The sequence below is a fragment of the Balearica regulorum genome, chromosome 2 (assembly GCF_011004875.1).
Source record: "Balearica regulorum gibbericeps isolate bBalReg1 chromosome 2, bBalReg1.pri, whole genome shotgun sequence".
NCBI lineage: Eukaryota > Metazoa > Chordata > Aves > Gruiformes > Gruidae > Balearica > Balearica regulorum.
In genome coordinates, this window is record NC_046185.1 from 73,192,003 (window position 1) to 73,211,210 (window position 19,208).

At 36.8% G+C, this 19,208-nt stretch overlaps 1 protein-coding gene across 3 annotated transcripts in view; it reads left to right on the forward strand.

The window, feature by feature from the left end:
* GALNT1 (polypeptide N-acetylgalactosaminyltransferase 1) overlaps positions 1-19,208 on the forward strand; it is a 90,789-nt gene that overhangs the window by 62,019 nt on the left and 9,562 nt on the right. For all 3 annotated transcript variants that reach the window (XM_075744696.1, XM_075744697.1, XM_075744698.1), the window contains 5 exons: positions 3,684-3,850; positions 10,034-10,241; positions 11,877-12,047; positions 13,544-13,661; positions 14,598-14,778. In XM_075744696.1, the coding sequence (XP_075600811.1) occupies positions 3,684-3,850; positions 10,034-10,241; positions 11,877-12,047; positions 13,544-13,661; positions 14,598-14,778 (845 nt within the window). The remainder of the gene's footprint in view (positions 1-3,683; positions 3,851-10,033; positions 10,242-11,876; positions 12,048-13,543; positions 13,662-14,597; positions 14,779-19,208) is intronic.

Here is a 19,208-nt window from a genome sequence, read left to right on the forward strand (position 1 = left end):
ACCTACGACTAACCATGTAATTATAAGGGACCAGGCCAAAGTATTTTGAATATATAGTGCAAAATTGCAAAAAGGTGAAATTCTGTGAAGAATGTGCATCTTACAGAAGTCTGAGCAGAGTTGTGTCTTTATAGTCACATGGCTCCTTTGTAAAACAACTTTTAAAAGCACAGCTCATAAACTTAATTTTTTTCTGACATCTGACTTTGATGGGGCATTAAAGATCTTGGGTAACTTTAATTTTATTTCCTAATCAATTTTCCATTTTATTTCCTAATTACATTAAACCAAGAAATCAAATATTGGGGAAGCATACAAGGCTAATGCAGCTGAAGTTGGGGATTTCCGTGCATGAGAGGGAGACTTGCTATGAAATAGCATTACTGTTTTGAGCATTGGAATGTGTACATTGAGAAATGTAGACTAATTGGGCTTTTTGTCTTGATCATATTTTAACAATCATCTGGCGTATTCTTTTTCTGTGTCTTTAGGTAATAGGGCAGTAAGTCTCTGCTTGCATTTAAAATGTCTGACATTTTGCGGGAGTTTCCACAATCTAAATAATACATGGAGTCACATTAGCCAAGAGTTTGCATGGTGAATGCCATAGATTAAGGAAAGGATGATGCATTCCATGTGAAGTAGATACTCAGCTGCTGTTTGGAGTCTTCATTATATTACTGGAGATAGTATGCCTTCCTAATATTATGCACTCAATTTTAAAACTGTTTGAGGCGTGATCCAACAAAAGGAACATAATGTATTAGTAGTGAATGAAAATTCAAATTGTCCTTAATTCATACCCTGTGTGTCATACCCCTCATGGTTATATTCTGCTACTAATGTTGCATAACTGTTCATTTAAACTAATGCTGTATTTTAAATTCTCTAGTAATCCCTTTCTGGCGTAATTTGCTTTCAAATGAAAGACAAAAAGGATTCTTAATTTAAATGTTTGTTAGTAAGGATAAAACATGAGGTTTACATAGAAGGCTAATACTCTAATCACAGGTGTCAACTGTTGTAGATTTTATCTGTGTTATGTTCTGCAGCAGTATGTTCCTGGGGGGGGTGGGGGGAGGAAGGAGTGTATGTCAGTGCTTTCAAAATTAAAAACAGGGGGGGTTTATTTGTATATGTTTGCAAAAAATTTGTACACATATAGCCAAAAGGTGTATATAGAAAGGCAGGTGAAGGCAGTATTAAAAATCAGATATCGTACTATTAATTCTTTCCTTTATTCTGCCTGCATCAATGAATCTTTCCATAAGAACTTCACACCAAACACTTTAAGAATAACATTCAAAAATTTCCAAGCCAGTTTTGCTATGAAACACTCTTGTGTTTTGCATGGCAGCCTTTGATGTATTGGTAAACAAGCCAGTCTAGGGTTGCTCTTAAATTGTTACCCCAGAAAGGGTTGATTTCTGGAGCTGAGAATAGGAATGTCTCGTTATAGAAAGGAGGATGTTCACCTTCTGCAGGACAGGGTGGTGGGAGTGCTGCGGGGAAGGAGGAGGGTCCCAGAAAATTCCTGTAAGCCTCCCTCTTAGTGCTAACAAGTTTTCCTTCAAAGGTGGATCTTAAATGTTTTGATATATTTATGCTTTGGTCAGTGTAATGGTTTATAAACATGGTAGTTCCTGATCACTTGGCTGGCTTTTATTATACCAATTCATTGATTTGAGCTCAGTAAAATAAAATCTTCTGTAAAACCATAAAAAAAGGAAAGGCTGGAGATGAGAGATTTCATATTACAATAGTAGATCCTGTGGCCAGCCCAGCAAGATATTCCTGGTGAATGACACATTGTTAACGCTTTTCACAGAGAACTGTTAACAGGCTTCTCTCAACTTTTTTACAGATATTTTGCCAAAAAGTAGAGTAACAATTGGTGGATTTGTATTACTACTGTAGCTGAAGGTCTACAATCAGACACTTATCTTCTGGTCTAGGGAGCGGTGCAGCAGAAGGAATAAAACATTGAGAATTTGGGTTTAAGGTAGCAAAATAGGCTGAACAAATGACAAACATGGGGGAAAAATTATTTGGCTTGTGTATTGAATTTTTCATCTGAAATTCATAGCATCTTTGTGAAAAGCTATTTTATTTTTCACGTGATACCACAGAAATAACTTTATCACTTGGCATACTTAACAGATTTTGTTTATATGCGAATTAAATTGAAAAGACAGGGATATATGTCTGCTTTCCCTAAAGATTTTATGATGTTCACTTCAGTGTGGTGAATAATTAAATTTGGCTATAATTGTAGATAAGTATAATATTGAAGACAGATAGTGCCTGCAGCTGCAAAGATATGCGTCAGAAATGAAACATGGTTCCACAGGAGCTCTTCCAGATATTTCTTGAATTGTACCTGGATTTACTGATCTTTTCTGGGATCTCAGTGCACACTGGGCTTTTGTCACCACCTCAGAGCTGAAACGCCTATGTGTTGTGAGAGTAGCTCTCACTTGGAAAAGCTCTGGCTAACCCTTATCCAGCACATAAAATATTCATGCTGGGAGCCCAGTTTTGGCTGATGTTCCTGGTGTCACTGGTTGGGGTGGGATTAGAAGCCGACACCATGATCCTGCGTTGGCAGGCTGTTCCTTCTAGTAGTGTTCTTGTATGCTTAGGGCAGAGGATATGCACTACGCACTTCTAAAGTCCTCAGCACTGCTGTTAAGGTGATGGTCATGAATACTTGTTAGCATATTTTAATTGCATTTAGATCAGGTTATATTACAGTGAATTGACTCAAGAATTTGGGATCTAATAAAAGCTTTTTTGTTGGAATGAAGCTCCATTGAATATATTTCTTTTTCCACTTTGATGCTTTCCTTGTGTTTGAGATCTGTATATATCTCTAGCTTTGATTCTTAAAGGATTTAGTACCGTAAAATCTTAACGTAAGTTTCTGTGTGTAATTTTGAATATACAGGAGGAACAGATCTGTGCAGCGAACACTTAAATTTGCATCGTTATTTTTTTAGAGCAGAATGGTTAAGAGTACTTTATGTACATTGTATTGTTTTTTCTAGGATATACTGGTAATATCACTTGTTTTAAAATAGTGTTGTGGAGTGTAAAAATGTTGGCTGCATGTGGGGTTACTTGGAGTGTATGTCATATTTTGCATGAATGTCCTATTCGGTTTTGTTGATTATATACTTTCCAATTATATACTTTCCACTGCATTTACTTCCTCATTTGTTTGCCACTTCTTATCTTGTGTGTGTCTCTGCATTCCCCCTTTGTCCCTATTATAGTACTAGGGGTTTCCCCCGTGCCCTCTGAGGTAATGCAAGCCTAAATTAGAGGCTTGGATTAGTGTATCTGGACACGCGACTCTGCACAAAACAGGAGTAGTAGAAATAAATAATCTGTTATCATCTCTCTTTGTTAGCAGTATGGAAGTCAGTTTCATTTCTAGAATTGGTTATTGAATTCAAGTTCCCCGTTCTTAGTGGTAGGATGGAATACATTGATGTAGACATAAAAGTCAGGTGTTTCTTAGGTAAAAATATATATCTGTACACAGTTTGCTCCTTTGTCATACTTTGCATACAATTGATATACCATGAATATTAGTATTGATACTCAGAAATAAACCTCAAAATTGCAGTTCTAACTGAAGGCTTGACCTTTGTAAATATATGCCTTATTTTTGTTTATAGGTGTAAAACGAAGGTGTATGTAGACAACCTTCCCACGACAAGTGTTGTCATTGTTTTTCACAATGAGGCTTGGAGCACACTTCTACGAACTGTTCATAGTGTGATAAACAGGTCGCCACGACACATGCTGGAAGAAATCGTCCTCGTCGATGATGCCAGTGAAAGAGGTAATGATAACGTCAGTGCCTTAGCTTGTTGCTCTTTTTACTTCAAAAATTGAGACTGGCTTTCTATGGGCTTAGGTCTCCTCAGCAAAACACAGTAGCTGAGGCAAGAGAAGGCAGAGTGAGCAATACCCATTCTGAAATACAGGTGGGTCATTCTCCATTGTAAACTAGTGGAAGTTTATCTGTTTGTTTACTTTTCTGTTGATAGTATAGAGTTTGTGTTTGTTGGTGGGTTTATGCCATTACAGCTTTCATGTTTTGCATTTAGAATTTCAACGTATTCATAAAGCTTGAGGGCATTTAGTACTTGAATCACCTAGTGAATAATAGCAAAGGTGACTCTGTTCCTCACACACATCCAAATTTACTATCAGTACCATCATTAAACTTGGTGCTCGGAGGGATTAATTTTGATTATTCGGTTCCTGGGAAGTTGAAATTCAGTGTCTACTCTGTGAGAGGTTCCACTTTTTAATAACTAGTGCTCAAAATGAAAACTCTATGCTACGTAATGAAACTTTCCATGTGTAACAAAATTAATAGACAAAACTTGAAGCTGATTTTTTTTCTTAAAATAAATTAACTTTATTTAGATTTTACTCTTTTTGTATTTTTTGTAAATTACAATATAGTAGAAATAATAGAAACAATATTCTAGTCAATACTTGATATTTCATTTTCGTTAATAGTTTATATTTGGCTTGTTCCTTGCTTAATCTTCCTCAGTGGTATGGGTTATAAAGTATATATTGAGGGATTTTTTTTTTCTTGTGTTTGCAAATGGAGATGAGAGGGTATTATGTTTTTTATCTAAAACGTTTCTGTACTTTTATATTGAAGCACCCTTTTTTCTATATTTCTACATCGAAAGTTTCCCACTATGACTAATAGGTAGTAGACCACTAGAAAAAAGATTTGGCAGCCACCAGTTGTAGGCTGTTATCTGTATCAGCAGGAATTCCCATCCTTTAGTCATGGAAGGGTTTTACACCCAGCATGCTGACATCTCTGCCTGATGCTTCTGATGCCAGTGCTGCAAAATCAATTTTCTGCTGGTTATGGTAATTCCAACTTCAGAGTAAGATGAGTGACTGTTGTCCAAACAATGAGATCTGTCCAAACAAGATCTACGAGTGAAGACAGACGCTGGATTTCAGATCTCATGGTGCATGGATTGCAATGGTTAACAGGAGGTTTTACAATAGTTAGTAACCATTACAATGGCTTTTGTAGCTGAAGAACTTCAGGAGTCAATTTTTGTACTTTATATCTAATGCGGTAGAAGGTATGAGTTTCATCTTCGGGTTGCATGTGTGTATGATGCCTTAGCATATTAACTAACCTATTCCTAACTGCGTAGGTCTAGAGTACAGCTGGTTGTGGAGTAGCTGAGTAAACTAAAGAAAGATGGTACCAGCTGAGCTCTGACCAACCTGTTTTCCTAAGGAAGCATAGCTCAAGCGCACAGGTTGTGCTTGCGCTTGTCTGCGTTCCTGTCTTCTCTCTGCCACCCTCACTTGCTTTTGCTTTCTTACCTGATACTAACTTTAACTGCTTCAGGCAGTTTCAGCGCAATTTGCAAGAAGGGACAGAGACCTGAAATACAATTACGCTCTGGCAGCAGAGGAGGAACGCTCATGCAAAGGGAAAGGCTACTGCATAAATGTGTTCCACGTTAGATATGTGATTAACTTTTGCTTTTAGAAAGGCACAGGATCAAATTTTCACTGTTTTCACTTGTGGGGAATTTGTAATTACACCCCACAATTTTTTGTAGTTTTTCAACTTTTATATAAAAAGTCCAGATTTTTTTGGTTCTAATGCGTGTGAAACTGCTCACCTGTCTTTGTGTTGCTCCCATGGAACAATCCTCTTTTTAACACAGATGATGATATTTGGATTCTGAGTGCCTGTACTGGGTTATTGTACAGGTATATGTTTCCTTAATGGAACAGAGATAGTAAATTTGTGTTGGTTGGCTTTTATGCATAGACTCTTGCTAGGAAAACAAAGGTTATTGCAAGTGTGCTCTGTTTTGTTTGTCAAAACAGTCCTTCGCACTGATGCAAATCAGTGCTAAGGATTGATTGTGACAGGTCAGCTTTCAATATAACCTAGAAATAGAGAGCAAACTAATATTAAAATAATGTAGACATAACATTTCTTATATTTTGCCTCTTCAATTTCTGTTTTAGAAAAAAATCATTTTTAACATAGCAATAGCCATGTCCTCACTATGAAGTAGAATTTTAGTCCAGTTTAAAAAGCATGTGGCTTTCTCTAGATAACTTTTCTGTTTCTGGGTTTTAGTTAGGTAATAAAAGCAAGGTAATTTAATTCCAGGCTGAAATATATAGCATTTCAGACTTTTTTTTGGTGGTGGTGTTGAACCTGTTCCAATATTTAGTTTTGAAATCTGTGATCTTCATTTCAGATCACTCAGGCATCTTTCATTTGTAGTTATTTTCAACAGTTACTCAAAGAGGTTTTTTGTGTGTTTTGTTTTCAGAAAAGTTGTTATGGTTTCAGCAAGCATGCTTTTACATTAAACAAAATGGATGGGTATGATGCCTGAAAATTTGAAGGGTATGCTACTTAAGCATTCTGTTTGTGCTGAACTAAACCAGCAGACTTTTCCAGAAAAAGAAAAGCCCAAGTAGTGTATTTTGAGTTCTAGCATCAGAGTCAAATTAATTGAAATAAAGTAAGCATTCAGTCTGCCTGAAATACGCTTTGTACCTGCTAGTGTCATGCTCTTAGAAGAATGAATTTGCATAATATCAAGCACTTATTTACGCTGAAAAGAAAAGCTTTGGAGAAACAAGACACATCTGTAACATTGTTCTCTAACTACTGATCAGAATTGCATGGGGATTTTTTAAGTATTGATCTTTGGTAACTATTTAAAAAAAAAAGTTAACAGGAAAAATCAGGATTAGTCAGTATTTAAAACTAGGTCAGCACTGAATGGGCAAGCATGGTAGGCAGCTGGCATCAGGATAGAATACACTTACAGAAATTAGTTATACAGATCAAAGCAATGTAACCAAAACTAAATTACTGCCAATAATGTCTTATAAAAGTATTCACACTTCTTAAAACTGTGTTTGCATGCTTATGTGATAAATCTGTGTTTTATTGTAGTTTAATTAAAAATTGCTTGAAACTGAATTTTTCATTTATGTTCATGTAAATGTGACTCGGTAATAGAATTGGCAAGGTATTTTTCAACTTATGCACTTACTTGAATTGAACTGAATATATTTGCTTTTTTGGCTTGCTTATTTCTCCTAGTGCCATCAAAGATGCTCTTTGAACTGTCCATAGTCCTAGATAAAATTATGCGCCCTTTTGATACAGAAAAAATTTGAAAGGAATATCCAGCAGAAAAAGTTATATGAAACTAAAGTTGTATCTCTGAAAATACATGAACTATTATTGTTCCCAAGTAGAAGTATTTGTTTTGTTTTGTGTGGGGTTTTGTTGGTTTTTTGGGTTTTGTTTGGTGGTTTGTTTTTTTTTTTTATATTATCAAAACCTCACTCTGTTTGAAGCATATGAGGCAATGCTAAAACTTTACTTAGCTGTCATCCTGGGTCACTCATAAACAACTGATTCTGTAATGCATACAACCTCTCATTTGGGTGTTTAATATAGGATTTCGTATAAATATGACCAATAGGTTTGTAGAGAAAATAATCTCTACAGCTTGATTCTGGCACTTCTTGTAGGCCAAAATGTATTAATGAATTAAAAGACTATTCAACTACTCTTTTTTAAAAGAAAAAAATCAAGTCTTGCCTTACAAGAAACATCCAGTTTCTAGGTGGATGACTAGTCCAAAACTCCAGACACTTTGCTGCTTGAACAAAGGGAGCAGTTTGTGAGGGATGTGTATTGCTCTGGAGACAGTGCTCTGGGGGGAAAATGCACTGCTTAGATTTGAGCACTTAACCCAAACTGCTGGTAGCAGAGGAACATCAGAAATCTTGATGCCTGAGTTTATTTTTCATGCTTTTGTAGGGAAGAGACATCAAGCTTTGCCTTTTCGCTTATTTTGCTGAAATTGTAGTAATATTTTAAGGGCACAGTTACTGAATGTCTGGCACGGTGTTTTGTTTCTGGGAATACTCCCTTCTGAAGTTTTGAACAATGTGGTAGTTCATAAGAATATTTTTATGGACATAGTTAAACATGGGAGAAGGACTGTTCTCAACTCTGTTCCCTCCATAGTGAAAACACTGCACACATCTCTCTCTTTGTTTCTGAAAAAAAAAAAAAAAAAAAAAATTGAAAAGTACTTTAAAAGATAAATTGAAATTTGAAATACTTTACAGGGAAAATGTAGATAGGACTGAAGATTTTCATATGCAATGTGTTGACCCTGACGTGCTGTAATGTAACTTCCTGGTTTATGCTAGTTCTTGACTGGCTGCAGTCGTATTATTGAAATCTTTCTTTCTCTTTTCCTCCTGGCAGAATTTTACCATTCTGGTAATGTAAGTGTGCATTCAAGGAGCAATGTCACAGCCCGTATTCATTCGGGTTTAAGTGGTTAGAACTACTTTAAAATCTTACCAGCACTGCACCTGAAATGTGCAGAGGAACACGTTGATTTGTGTGACTTGCTCATGAGAGAAATGCTTCGCTGTTGTATTCTCTTTGTGTGTATCATGGAAGCCATATACAGTAAAACTATAAATGTTACCATGATATAGTTCTTTTAAATTAGTGTCTTTGGAAAGCTACACTATAGAGAGATGAGATTATATTTGCTACAGACTCAGTCAGCCAAGTGATCTCTGTGCTCAACCCCAAAAGGCCTGTAAAATGTTCAGACATGTACGCTTGGTTTGTACTAATAAACATTTATTAATTTGAATCTCTGTTAATATGCAAAATAAGAATTAACTTGCTTTGAGTTTCTCTGGAGACAAACATTTAAGATCTATCAAACTCTTAGGCTCTTCTAGCACAGTTCAGCTTTCAAGATGTGTCAGAGCTCATTTCTGTGGGTTTTAGTGACAGTCCAACAATGCACAGAAAAAAATGAGGAGGCAATTAGAACTCATTCATCCGGAGCAGTGGTAAGGAATGGCAATCACCCTCAGGTCAGCTCTGCCTCTTGAGATTTACAAAACAGCCACTAAGAGTTCATGACGTGCTTTTTTTACCCCCTCCAGTGTCACGCTTATTCTTGTTTGAGGTACTTACTATCTTACACTGAATCCTACTACAGGCTTTGCACTGTTGTAGTACAACTCCCATGTGCCTTGAGTGTATAATCTAATGTATTCCATAGCGGTGTTATAAGCCTATTTTGCCTCTTTTACATATTTGACATCTGCAAGTTATTGCAGAAGTCTGTTTCTGTGACTGTCAATTGCATTTTCCCTCAATTCTTTGTTCTTCCTTTGGCATCATCCATCATAGTCTAATTTTTCATGACGGACAAAAACTGTGCCTGGCAACGGGAAATTTGTTAATTTGGCAGCTCTTTGCAAATGCAAGTAATGTTGAGTCTCTAGGCATATGGTAGTCAGTTATGGCTGTTCTATTTTGAATAATTTGTTCCTTAGCTAAGCTGAGGTTTGTTGGTGTTACAGGTACTCATTGGTATGTATAGCTGATTTTGTCATAATTTTTGGTTTTAGGTGTTATAGTGATAATTTAGTCAAAAAAATATTAGCCAGAAAAATGTAGAGAAAGCACAATTGAAAAATGGATTTGATCATGTTTTAAACTGCTTGCAAAGAAATTATCTGTAAGTTACATTCCTATAGTAGATAATTCATTATGTTCAGCTAGTCAGATCATTTTCTCAGTAGAGAAGTGTTATGTCCAAGAACACTTCTGCATATGTTTTTAAAAGTAAGAGTCACATCTACTCTGTAATGAAAACTTGCCTATTCCATCTGGTTTCTGTGTAAGCATTCTACACTCTCTTAATTTTTGTTTTACCTGCAGTGAAGAGGAGGAGAAACTTCCTGCTCTAGCAAGTAAAACACATGGAGATGTGGAAGGACATATTGTCAAGTGTAGAATAGGCAGCAGAGGAAACTAGCTGAGAAAGTAGGAAAAGGGTAGAAAAGAAATGAGGAAATATCTCTTCAAGTCTCTTAATAAAAAAAAAAAAAAAAAGCTGAACTATGTATCTGATCTGGTTTTGATCATTCTTTGCAGACTTCTTGAAAAGACCGCTGGAGAATTATGTGAAAAAATTAAAAGTACCTGTTCATGTGATTCGAATGGAACAGCGTTCTGGATTGATTAGAGCCAGATTAAAGGGGGCTGCTGCTTCTAAAGGCCAGGTCATCACCTTCTTAGATGCACATTGTGAATGTACAGTAGGCTGGCTCGAACCTCTGCTGGCAAGGATCAAAGCTGACAGGTAATTATCCATCTATTGGTTCATGTTGGTTTTTTTGGTTATTAAGAAACATTCCAAGAATTACAGAATAGCCTACAAGCAAGTATCTACTATCTGAAGGCCTGGATAAATTATGTACTTCTCATTTGTGTAAGGATAAAAGGCTAATTCAGTACAATTTTTAGAAAGTAAAACTTGGTTTAAAATGAAGCTTATATTAGGATGCATAGGATAATGTGTTAAATAGCAGGAGATCTGAGCATGAATGGAGTTGAGAGCAGTGGAATTTGAGTTCTTACGTCTGCAGCCTGGCCCATTCCTTCGTGAATTTGGGAAGATATTCTTGCGGAAGAAATGGAGCCCTGATCCCACGTAACACCAAGGCTGTGAGCAAGAACTGTCAGGCTTACTGTTTTCAGGTTCTCATTATGATTTCTTTATTTCATAATGTAGTTGTATTGTGGAATTCTGTGCTGTGACTTGGTCTTCTGGGATGTATTTTCTAAAGTTAGAATGGTTACTGGAATCACACTCATCTACACAGCAGTAATGTAGCTTTGTATTTCTATCAAAAGTCAATATTCACAACACTTATATCCATGATAGTGTGATGGAAATTGCATTGAGAGAAAAAAAAAAGCAAGTGAGAGAATGGTCTGCTTTGTAAACCATTCATACAGCTGAGCAGTAACTCTGTAGTTGCACACTAGCCTGTTAGTAAACAAGATATTAAACAGACTAGATATCAAGTATGTTGTTACAGATCTCTGTTTTGTTCTTATGGTTATAGATAAAACCACTTTTAAAGTTTAATGTTACAAAACTGTCAAAAAAGCATTACATGATGAAAAAGCTGCAAGAGTAAAGAGTCTTTGTTCAGAAATGTGCTAAGACATAATACTAGCCTTTAAGTTATCATTAATACAAATTTTTGTGAGACTATGATACATAAGTTGTTACAATTTGTGCAAATGGCCCAGCTAAATAAGTCCTTTGAATTTAGTTGCAACCCTTCAGTCTTTTTCCAGAGCTTTCTGTGAGAGGAAGCCTGCTTGAAGGCAGTTATTTAAGTGTCTATAAGATGATTAGAAATCGTTTCTGTGAGTATATGCCTTAATAATGCCAGGACAGGGACAAGGAGGCCTCTTTCTGTCGACTTTGATGCAGTAGTTATACTTTGTTAAAAACGACTATCATTTCTTAGTCCTGAGGGCATATAAGAATACTTCCCCAGGGCTAATGACCAAGTTTTCATTTCAAAACATGCAAGTTACTTTGACCGCTTAACTAGAAATGAAAAAACTAACTTTCTGTACAAGCACTGTGTAGCATTGAGAAAGCTGTGATCAATTTTTCCATCTGCAGAGGGGGATGAATATTTATTACTGGTAATAATGCAAATGCTATTTAAAAAAAGAGCTAGTATTGCCAAAATTGCATCAGAAAAACACATTTTCCTTTAGATGAATTAACTCTAATTAGCAAGACAGAATTTGAATATGTTTCATGGTAACAATCCACTGAGTACTGTTGTTAGGAGATGGCATTTGAAAATTAAAATTGAAAATTTGTGTATGTTTAAAAAAATGAAAAAACCTCAAACCCAACCTTTTTTGACACTTTAACTAATAGGTTTTCATTCTTTTCTCTTTTTAGGAGAACAGTAGTGTGTCCCATCATTGATGTAATTAGCGATGACACCTTTGAATATATGGCAGGTTCTGACATGACCTATGGTGGATTCAACTGGAAGCTGAATTTTCGTTGGTATCCTGTTCCTCAGAGAGAGATGGATCGGCGGAAAGGAGATCGAACCCTTCCTGTTAGGTAATGAGAAATTATTAAATTGGTTAAAATGTTCATCTGATGTTTACTCATATCTTTTCTAGGTTAATTGTGTAAGTTATGAATTAATTGTGTTGTGGCACCATTTTTGTCTGGTTGAAGGAACAGCATAGAAGTTCTTTTGCATGGACTGGTTGTTGGTAACTTTTGGTGGCAGTGAAGGAAGCAACCAGCTTGTCACTTTGGAAATATTTTTAAGTTTTATGTCAATTACTGGTGAAGTACTAGCTCTTACTAGTTCTTATACTAATGCACAGGTTTTTATTGGAGATTATTTTTATCTTTTTTATTGAGCCTTATTTTTATCTTTTAACAAAGTAAACATTTTGAACAGATCTATTGAGTTTTGGCATACGTGTGTATATATGTGTGTGCATACACGTATAAACTTAATGTCTTCAAAGTGCATGGATGGGAGATGAATATATGCTTGCCTGTCATATAGATATTATAACAAAAGTAATGAGAAACACAGATAATAGTGTGTAATGTGTATTTTTTAACAATTGCAAACTTAAATTTTCTGGCCTTACTTTTCTGAAAAGTGAGCAATATTTACATACTATAAAGTTGAGGATGTGGCCTTTACTCTTTTTTGTTTGCTTTTCATTTAAGAAATCCAGAGGTCGTCTTAGGATATGGCCAATTGTATTCCCTGCCCCACACCCCACCCTACCCCCTGCATTCCCGTGTCCACCCTGCCCAGTTTCCTTTTTAGGGGAAAAAAGCCACATAAATGTTTAGTTAGATTGTGACCTAGCTTGTATTTTATGTGTCTTTCAGAAAAAGCCCAGGAATTTTCAGGAAAATGATAAAAAAATCATTTATGCTAAAAGTGTAACTAATTTGTATACATTTACTACAAAATTATATTGTCAGCCTAATATGGAATTAACCTATTGTATATTTGTTGACTAAAAAAATGGAAATTTGGGAGATGTTGCTAAAGTTAGGATGAACTAGCACAGTTGGCTTTTTTCCCTAGCAATAAGGGATTTATAAAGAAAATCTGTATGTAAGCCTGACTGTACAATTTTCTTGTATGAAGCAGTAACAGGGAAAGCAAGCAGGCCATTTCATGGCCTCCCATAATTTTTTTCAAGAATAGTTGCTACGAATATAAATTTCCTCTAAGAAACTGGTTTCTCTTTTGTGAGTTACCAGCACTGGAGGCAGAAGCTGTCTTTGCAGGAATGGCAGCAGCTTTAGGGGCTTTTTCTCTGTCCAGATTCCAATCTGAAGTGAGAAAAGAAGAACTGTCACTAACTGGTTCCATCTCTGGAAAATTTTGAGCTAGCAAGTACATCAATGGTAACTGAATTTGGATGGAAGCCTACTGAGAAGGAACATGTTAGGAACTTGGGAAACACACTGACAAAATGGCTTTTTAAGTGTGAAATGTATTTAAGTACATGTTTTCATAGTGACTGGCACTTATTTTTTGTCTTTGTTTTATTTTTGTTTTGTTTTCTTTACAGGACACCTACAATGGCAGGAGGTCTTTTTTCAATAGACAGAGATTACTTTCAGGAAATTGGAACATACGATGCTGGAATGGACATTTGGGGTGGAGAAAACTTAGAAATTTCTTTCAGGGTAGGTAAAACTCTTCTCTTTTCAGTATTTTATGATTTAGGACAGTGCATCCTGAGTTTTGTAAAATACGTATCTGCTGCCTGCTTCAGTGTCCTCTCCTGTTGCAGTTAGCACTTTGCTTCCTGTCAAGTTCCTCCAGTGGAGATACCCAAAGACTGTCTGTCAGTGAAAAGTGCATGGTGAATAGTTGGCAGTGCCTTGTGCTTAAAAGACTGGGATGGTCGTTCTGAAGAATGAATGCATGTGTGCTAAAAGGAGTTCAGTTCGAAAAGCTAATTGGGGAGCATAAGTTAAGGATGATGTCATCAGCGTGTCAGTGAAATGTGAGCAGCTTTGTTACAAAACTCTCTCTTCTTGCTGCTAGCTTAATGATTGCATGTGTTCATTTGGAGGTGGTCCTAACCAGCACAATTCTCACTTTCTCTCCTACCAAATAGTGCTATTTCCTTTTGTTTTACTTACCGGCTCAGAGTATATAAGTGGATACTTCTGAGGTAGCTCAGCTTTCTGAATCTGCACTTTTTAGAGTTCCAAAACAAAATTGAAAATATCTTCAGAAACTTTTGCTTGGGAAGTGAGCAGGGTTTTTACATGGAGATTCTATTTTATAACGGACTTTATTGGGCAGATCACCACCTGTGACTTCTGAAGCTGTTACTTCCTTCGCTGTCAGCTTGTCCAGTTCTCTAAAGTAATCTCTTGCTGATGCAATATTGCTGCGAGGCCTGACATACACTTTCTTATGCTACCTTACTCAGGCTTGTGAGCATCTTTATCTGTTGAGCAGGAAACAGACATACATTTCTCTTCCGTACAGTATGTTTTTGTTCTAGACCTCAACTAATGTTGTTTCTCCAACTTGAATGGGAGCAAGTGATTAACATTTTAAAACTTTAACTACTTGAAGCTATGTAATAATTGTCCTATCACTTTCAGATTTGGCAGTGTGGTGGCACTTTGGAAATTGTAACTTGTTCACATGTTGGGCATGTGTTCAGAAAAGCAACACCGTACACTTTTCCAGGAGGTACAGGGCAGATAATCAACAAAAATAACAGGCGGCTTGCAGAAGTCTGGATGGATGAATTCAAAAACTTTTTTTACATCATTTCCCCAGGTAAACAAGTTTTTGGTTATAAGAAATACCTATTAAAAATTAAAATGTTATTACTACTGGGAAAGAACATGAGTATTTAAATAAAAATGTTATTGCTTTGAAGTTTGTAACACAAAGCTCACGTAAAATGTAAAAAAAGGAAGGTCTTAATTGAAAAATAATTTTGCTAGCCAGAGATGTACCCTGAAGGTTTTTTCTTTTTTTTCTTTTTTTAATTTTTTTTTTTTATTTTTAGACATGAACATGATTGCTGAATGAGCTTCATGTGCAATAGAATTAAAGCTCAGTGTAACATCAAAGAGCTCAACTGTAGTGCAGAAAACTGGCCATCCAATTACATCTCAATGTGCTGGAGTTTGGCCTCTGGCTTCTGTGTTGTAGGCATTCCAGGTTGAATATATCAGAAGTGATTTAAGTGAAACCCTTTAGCAGGAGGGGCAAAAGTCAATATCTCTTGGCTTGGTCGAGTTTGCACTTCACTATGCAGAGTATAGGGGCAAGTTGCCAATATACTTGACTGTGATGATATTTATTATGTTTCTTAAAATGGATGTTAACAAAACAAGAGGATGTAAAATATGAGAGCAAATTTCCTATGCACTCAAACTTTCTGAAAAAAAAAATTCAGGAAAAGAAAGGAAGCCTGGGAAACACTGAATTATCACTTTCCACTACAGGATATTTTTGTTGTTTAAAAAAAAGGAGAGAGACAAACTTTGCATAGCAACAGACATCATCTCTGAATACTTGAGACATTAGAGACATTCATCTGTAAATACTAAGTGATGGTTCTACATGCCATGTCTGCTTTTCCAAAGATCTGTCTTTAAAACAAGTATTTCCTTATGACTTGCTTATTAAGCCTCCATTAGTTTTGAAATTTAAAAGCTGTAATGCAATGTAGTATGAGTCTGAACAGCGTCAAATTTTAGATCACAGGTTTTGAGAATACTTGTGAGAACAAACAACTGTGCAGACTTATGGTGGTTTTTTGTCTTAAAAAAATCCTACACAGTCTTGAGTAATATGTTCTCTTAATTAAAAAATTTTTGCTACTACTCAAAGCTTTTTAGGTGAAATCAGAAGCTAACAGCTTACCTTACTGCCCTGTATTGTTATTATTGAAGCATTGTGAATTCAAACCTGCCATGTATGGATATATGATTCAGAAAAGTTGTATATCATTTTTGGTTAACATTGCTTTTATTCATCCATGTCAAGCTAGATTTTAAAATGTACTAAATAGCTGGAACACCTAACTATAAAAATGACCCAATTCTTAAAAACAAATGTAAATTACTGAACACCATGATAAGGCTCTGTTACTTTATATATAAATCTCTATGGTCCTTCCATTTCATGTGGTAACCATAAGCTAGCAAAGGAACTACACTGTTTGAATTTTGTAGGATGGCTGTTTGGATGGGACTTTCTTTCATAGCTTTGCAATATTGTGGAATATGCATGCGTTCTCCTGTTGGAGAAAAAGAATGAAAGTATTTAATTTAAAATAGAATACGGTAAAAATTTTGAAATGGTGAAAGTAACTTAAGCAATTCTCTAACTGCACTGTATATTTTCTTTCCTTTCAAAACATGCATGTCTGCATAGTTTATATGCTAATAGTCTAAATGATGGGTGGATAGGGATGTGCTCTTGCCAAGCTCCTCTTAGAGCATCTGCACCTGCTGACTGGCACACGATCTCATTTGTGTACCCAGATCCCTATTGATGCTAGTTTGATACTAGAATTTCAAAGTGTTTCAAGAATAGGGTCATGTAGTACCTGAATAAGTTAAGCTGTTCTGAAATTGGTGTGTTGCCTGGGGCTGTGAAGAGAGTGGTTGGTGCATTCTTAGCTATGATATAATACCTGTTGTTCAGAGAATGAACACGAATGTACTCAGTGCCACTCATGCATCTCAGCCCCCAAATCCATGTAAGTTGTGAGAAACAGTAGGTATTAACTAGAAAGGATTACTATTTTTGAGAAGTTCACAAACACCTTACTGTTGTTGTTCTGGTATCTACAATCTTATCTGAGTTTTACAAGACCCTCATTTTACCTGTTGACAGCAAATAACATCAGCGTAAATTTCAGTAAGTCTTTCTGGCCCATGTTTGTCTTAGGAACTCAGTGAATCTCTGCTATGTAGGCTCACTTAGCTGGAAAAGCAGAGTATGGCTATCCTTCTAATATAAAAGTTTAAATGTTTAGCTGTTGCAGAATGATGTAATGACCCTCTGTCAGACTACAGTATGCATCCGGTGAAACTCTTTGCTTGTACAGTGTGTACTTTCAATATTACTGTGACAGCGTCACAAGTTCTTGCAAGGAGTGAGGTGAGAGTTTTTAAGCTGGTGCTGGTTTGCAAGTCTGCGTGCAGATGAGCAAGGTAAAGAGGCAATCCTCTGTGCACCCAGGTTATTTTTTTCCTCATTAGTTGACATGGATGAGAAAACTGGATTTTGAAGGAGGTAATATACTGACAGGCATTGTTGAGCCTAGCTAACAAGAAATTTGTTTCCTCTTTTATATTCCTGTTCTTCTGCTCCCCTAAGATAGTGCATCACAGAGTGATCGGTCCAGGAAAGCAAACCTAAGTTTCTCAGGTAGTTTTCCTACTTCATGTAATCTTTGTTGTCTGGAAAAAAAGGGCTTACTGCTTGAATGATAGGAACTCAAGAGACTTTTTACCATTGATGTAATGTAGTGAAATGGAAAGCCACCCTCTTGAACAGTAAGCCTGTAATCCTTTTTTCTTCAATAAGTACAGCGTAGTAGAAATTGTTACTTGTCTCTTTTAAGCTTTCATGCATTTCAGAAGTCATCTCTCTGCTCAGAAGTGGTTAGGTACAGGTGGAGGTTGGGCAGGAAAGTGTTGCAGCAGATGCTGCTCAGCCAAAATCAAGCCTATCTCATTGCACGCACCAGCTGTTCTCCACGGCAGTAGTGGCACTAGCTGTAGTCTTTTCTCGCGTTACAGCAGGGCACTGTTTCCTTTTAGGCTTTCGGAAAACAGATCCAGCATGTGCAGGTGAATAGTCTGATTCCTGGCTCCCAGTCACTCTGTTCTGCAGACTCTGCCACTTCTTTATTTCTAGTGCTGGCCTTTCATCACTTTCTCCAGTCTTAAATACTAGGACTGGATTGTCTAAGGTGAGGCTTCATGAGATGGCTATGTCAGTCTAACAGCTTGCAGTCGGGAGAGTGCCTTGCCTTTCATGGCAAGTGGTAGGGCTTCACCTCCCCTCACTTATTGATTGTTCATCTGTGTTGACTGATTGGACTTGCCGAACTTGTCAGGATTATTTGCCTTGTGGGCTGGTTCTCTATTGGTTTGGTTAGCACCAGTGTCAGCACAGGAGGTGCGGCAGGAGTCTGAAGCTGAGAAAGGGAAAGCTGCCCCTTTCCACAGCAGCAGCTGCAAAGCATTAGGCTGGCTGACCATAGCTACCTCCCCCATACCTTCTCCTAACTACTACTTAATGATAAACTGACAGTTATAGACTTTGTTGGTATTCTTATTCTAAAAGTGAAGCATGGATACTTTCAGACGGTGTGTTTTCCCCATGCTGCATTTGAGTCTGGGTTCCGGCTTTCACATGTGGCCCCCTGCTCCTTGTCCATCGTGCATCCTTGTCATTCAGCAGCCTCTCACATCCCAGCTGGTGAGCTGAAGGCATCCCGAAATGCAGCTTCAGTGAGCTTGGGCAGAGCCTCGTCTAGCTTGTATGGAAATTAATTTTATGGTTGATCAAAAGTTTGTCCCAGAAGGTATCTTCCATTGCACTGGGACTAAGTGGACAGGCAGAAGGCCTGAAAAGACAGCATTGCAGAATTACCTGAGCAAGAGCCATCTAGACAGATACATAGATGTGTTATTCTGAAAACTGGATCAGTAGGCCTGGTTTCTAATCACTGCATGTACTTGTCTCTAGCCAGGCATGGTAAGTCAAGGTTCACTATGTACATGGATAACGTTTTTATTTATGGGTAATGGGGAGGACAGAGAAGGGGCTGAGTCCATGATCTTGCAATATAGCTAAGCCTGTGTTAAAAATATGTACTGAGCGATTCCATGTGTTCTTGTTCTCAGCTCGTATTCCCTATTAGCTTTAATTCGGAATGCAAATAATGTAGCTATTCAAATTGGTTTAAAATTATTATTGCTTATTGAGTTTCATACTCCTAAATAAAAACAAGTTGTATGATTTTTAACAGAAGACTAGTTTTCATACTGTGCTTTTGAAAATGATTGATGATTCATAACCATGATGAAAACATCATACTTTTTTTTTTTAAAGCAGTTTAGCATAAATATATTGCCACACATTGAAGTTGGCAAGCACATCTTCAGCTCTTTTGAAATTTTGAGGGTGGCAGAACTGTTGCAACACAGCTGATGGGAAGCTTAAATACAAGGTGG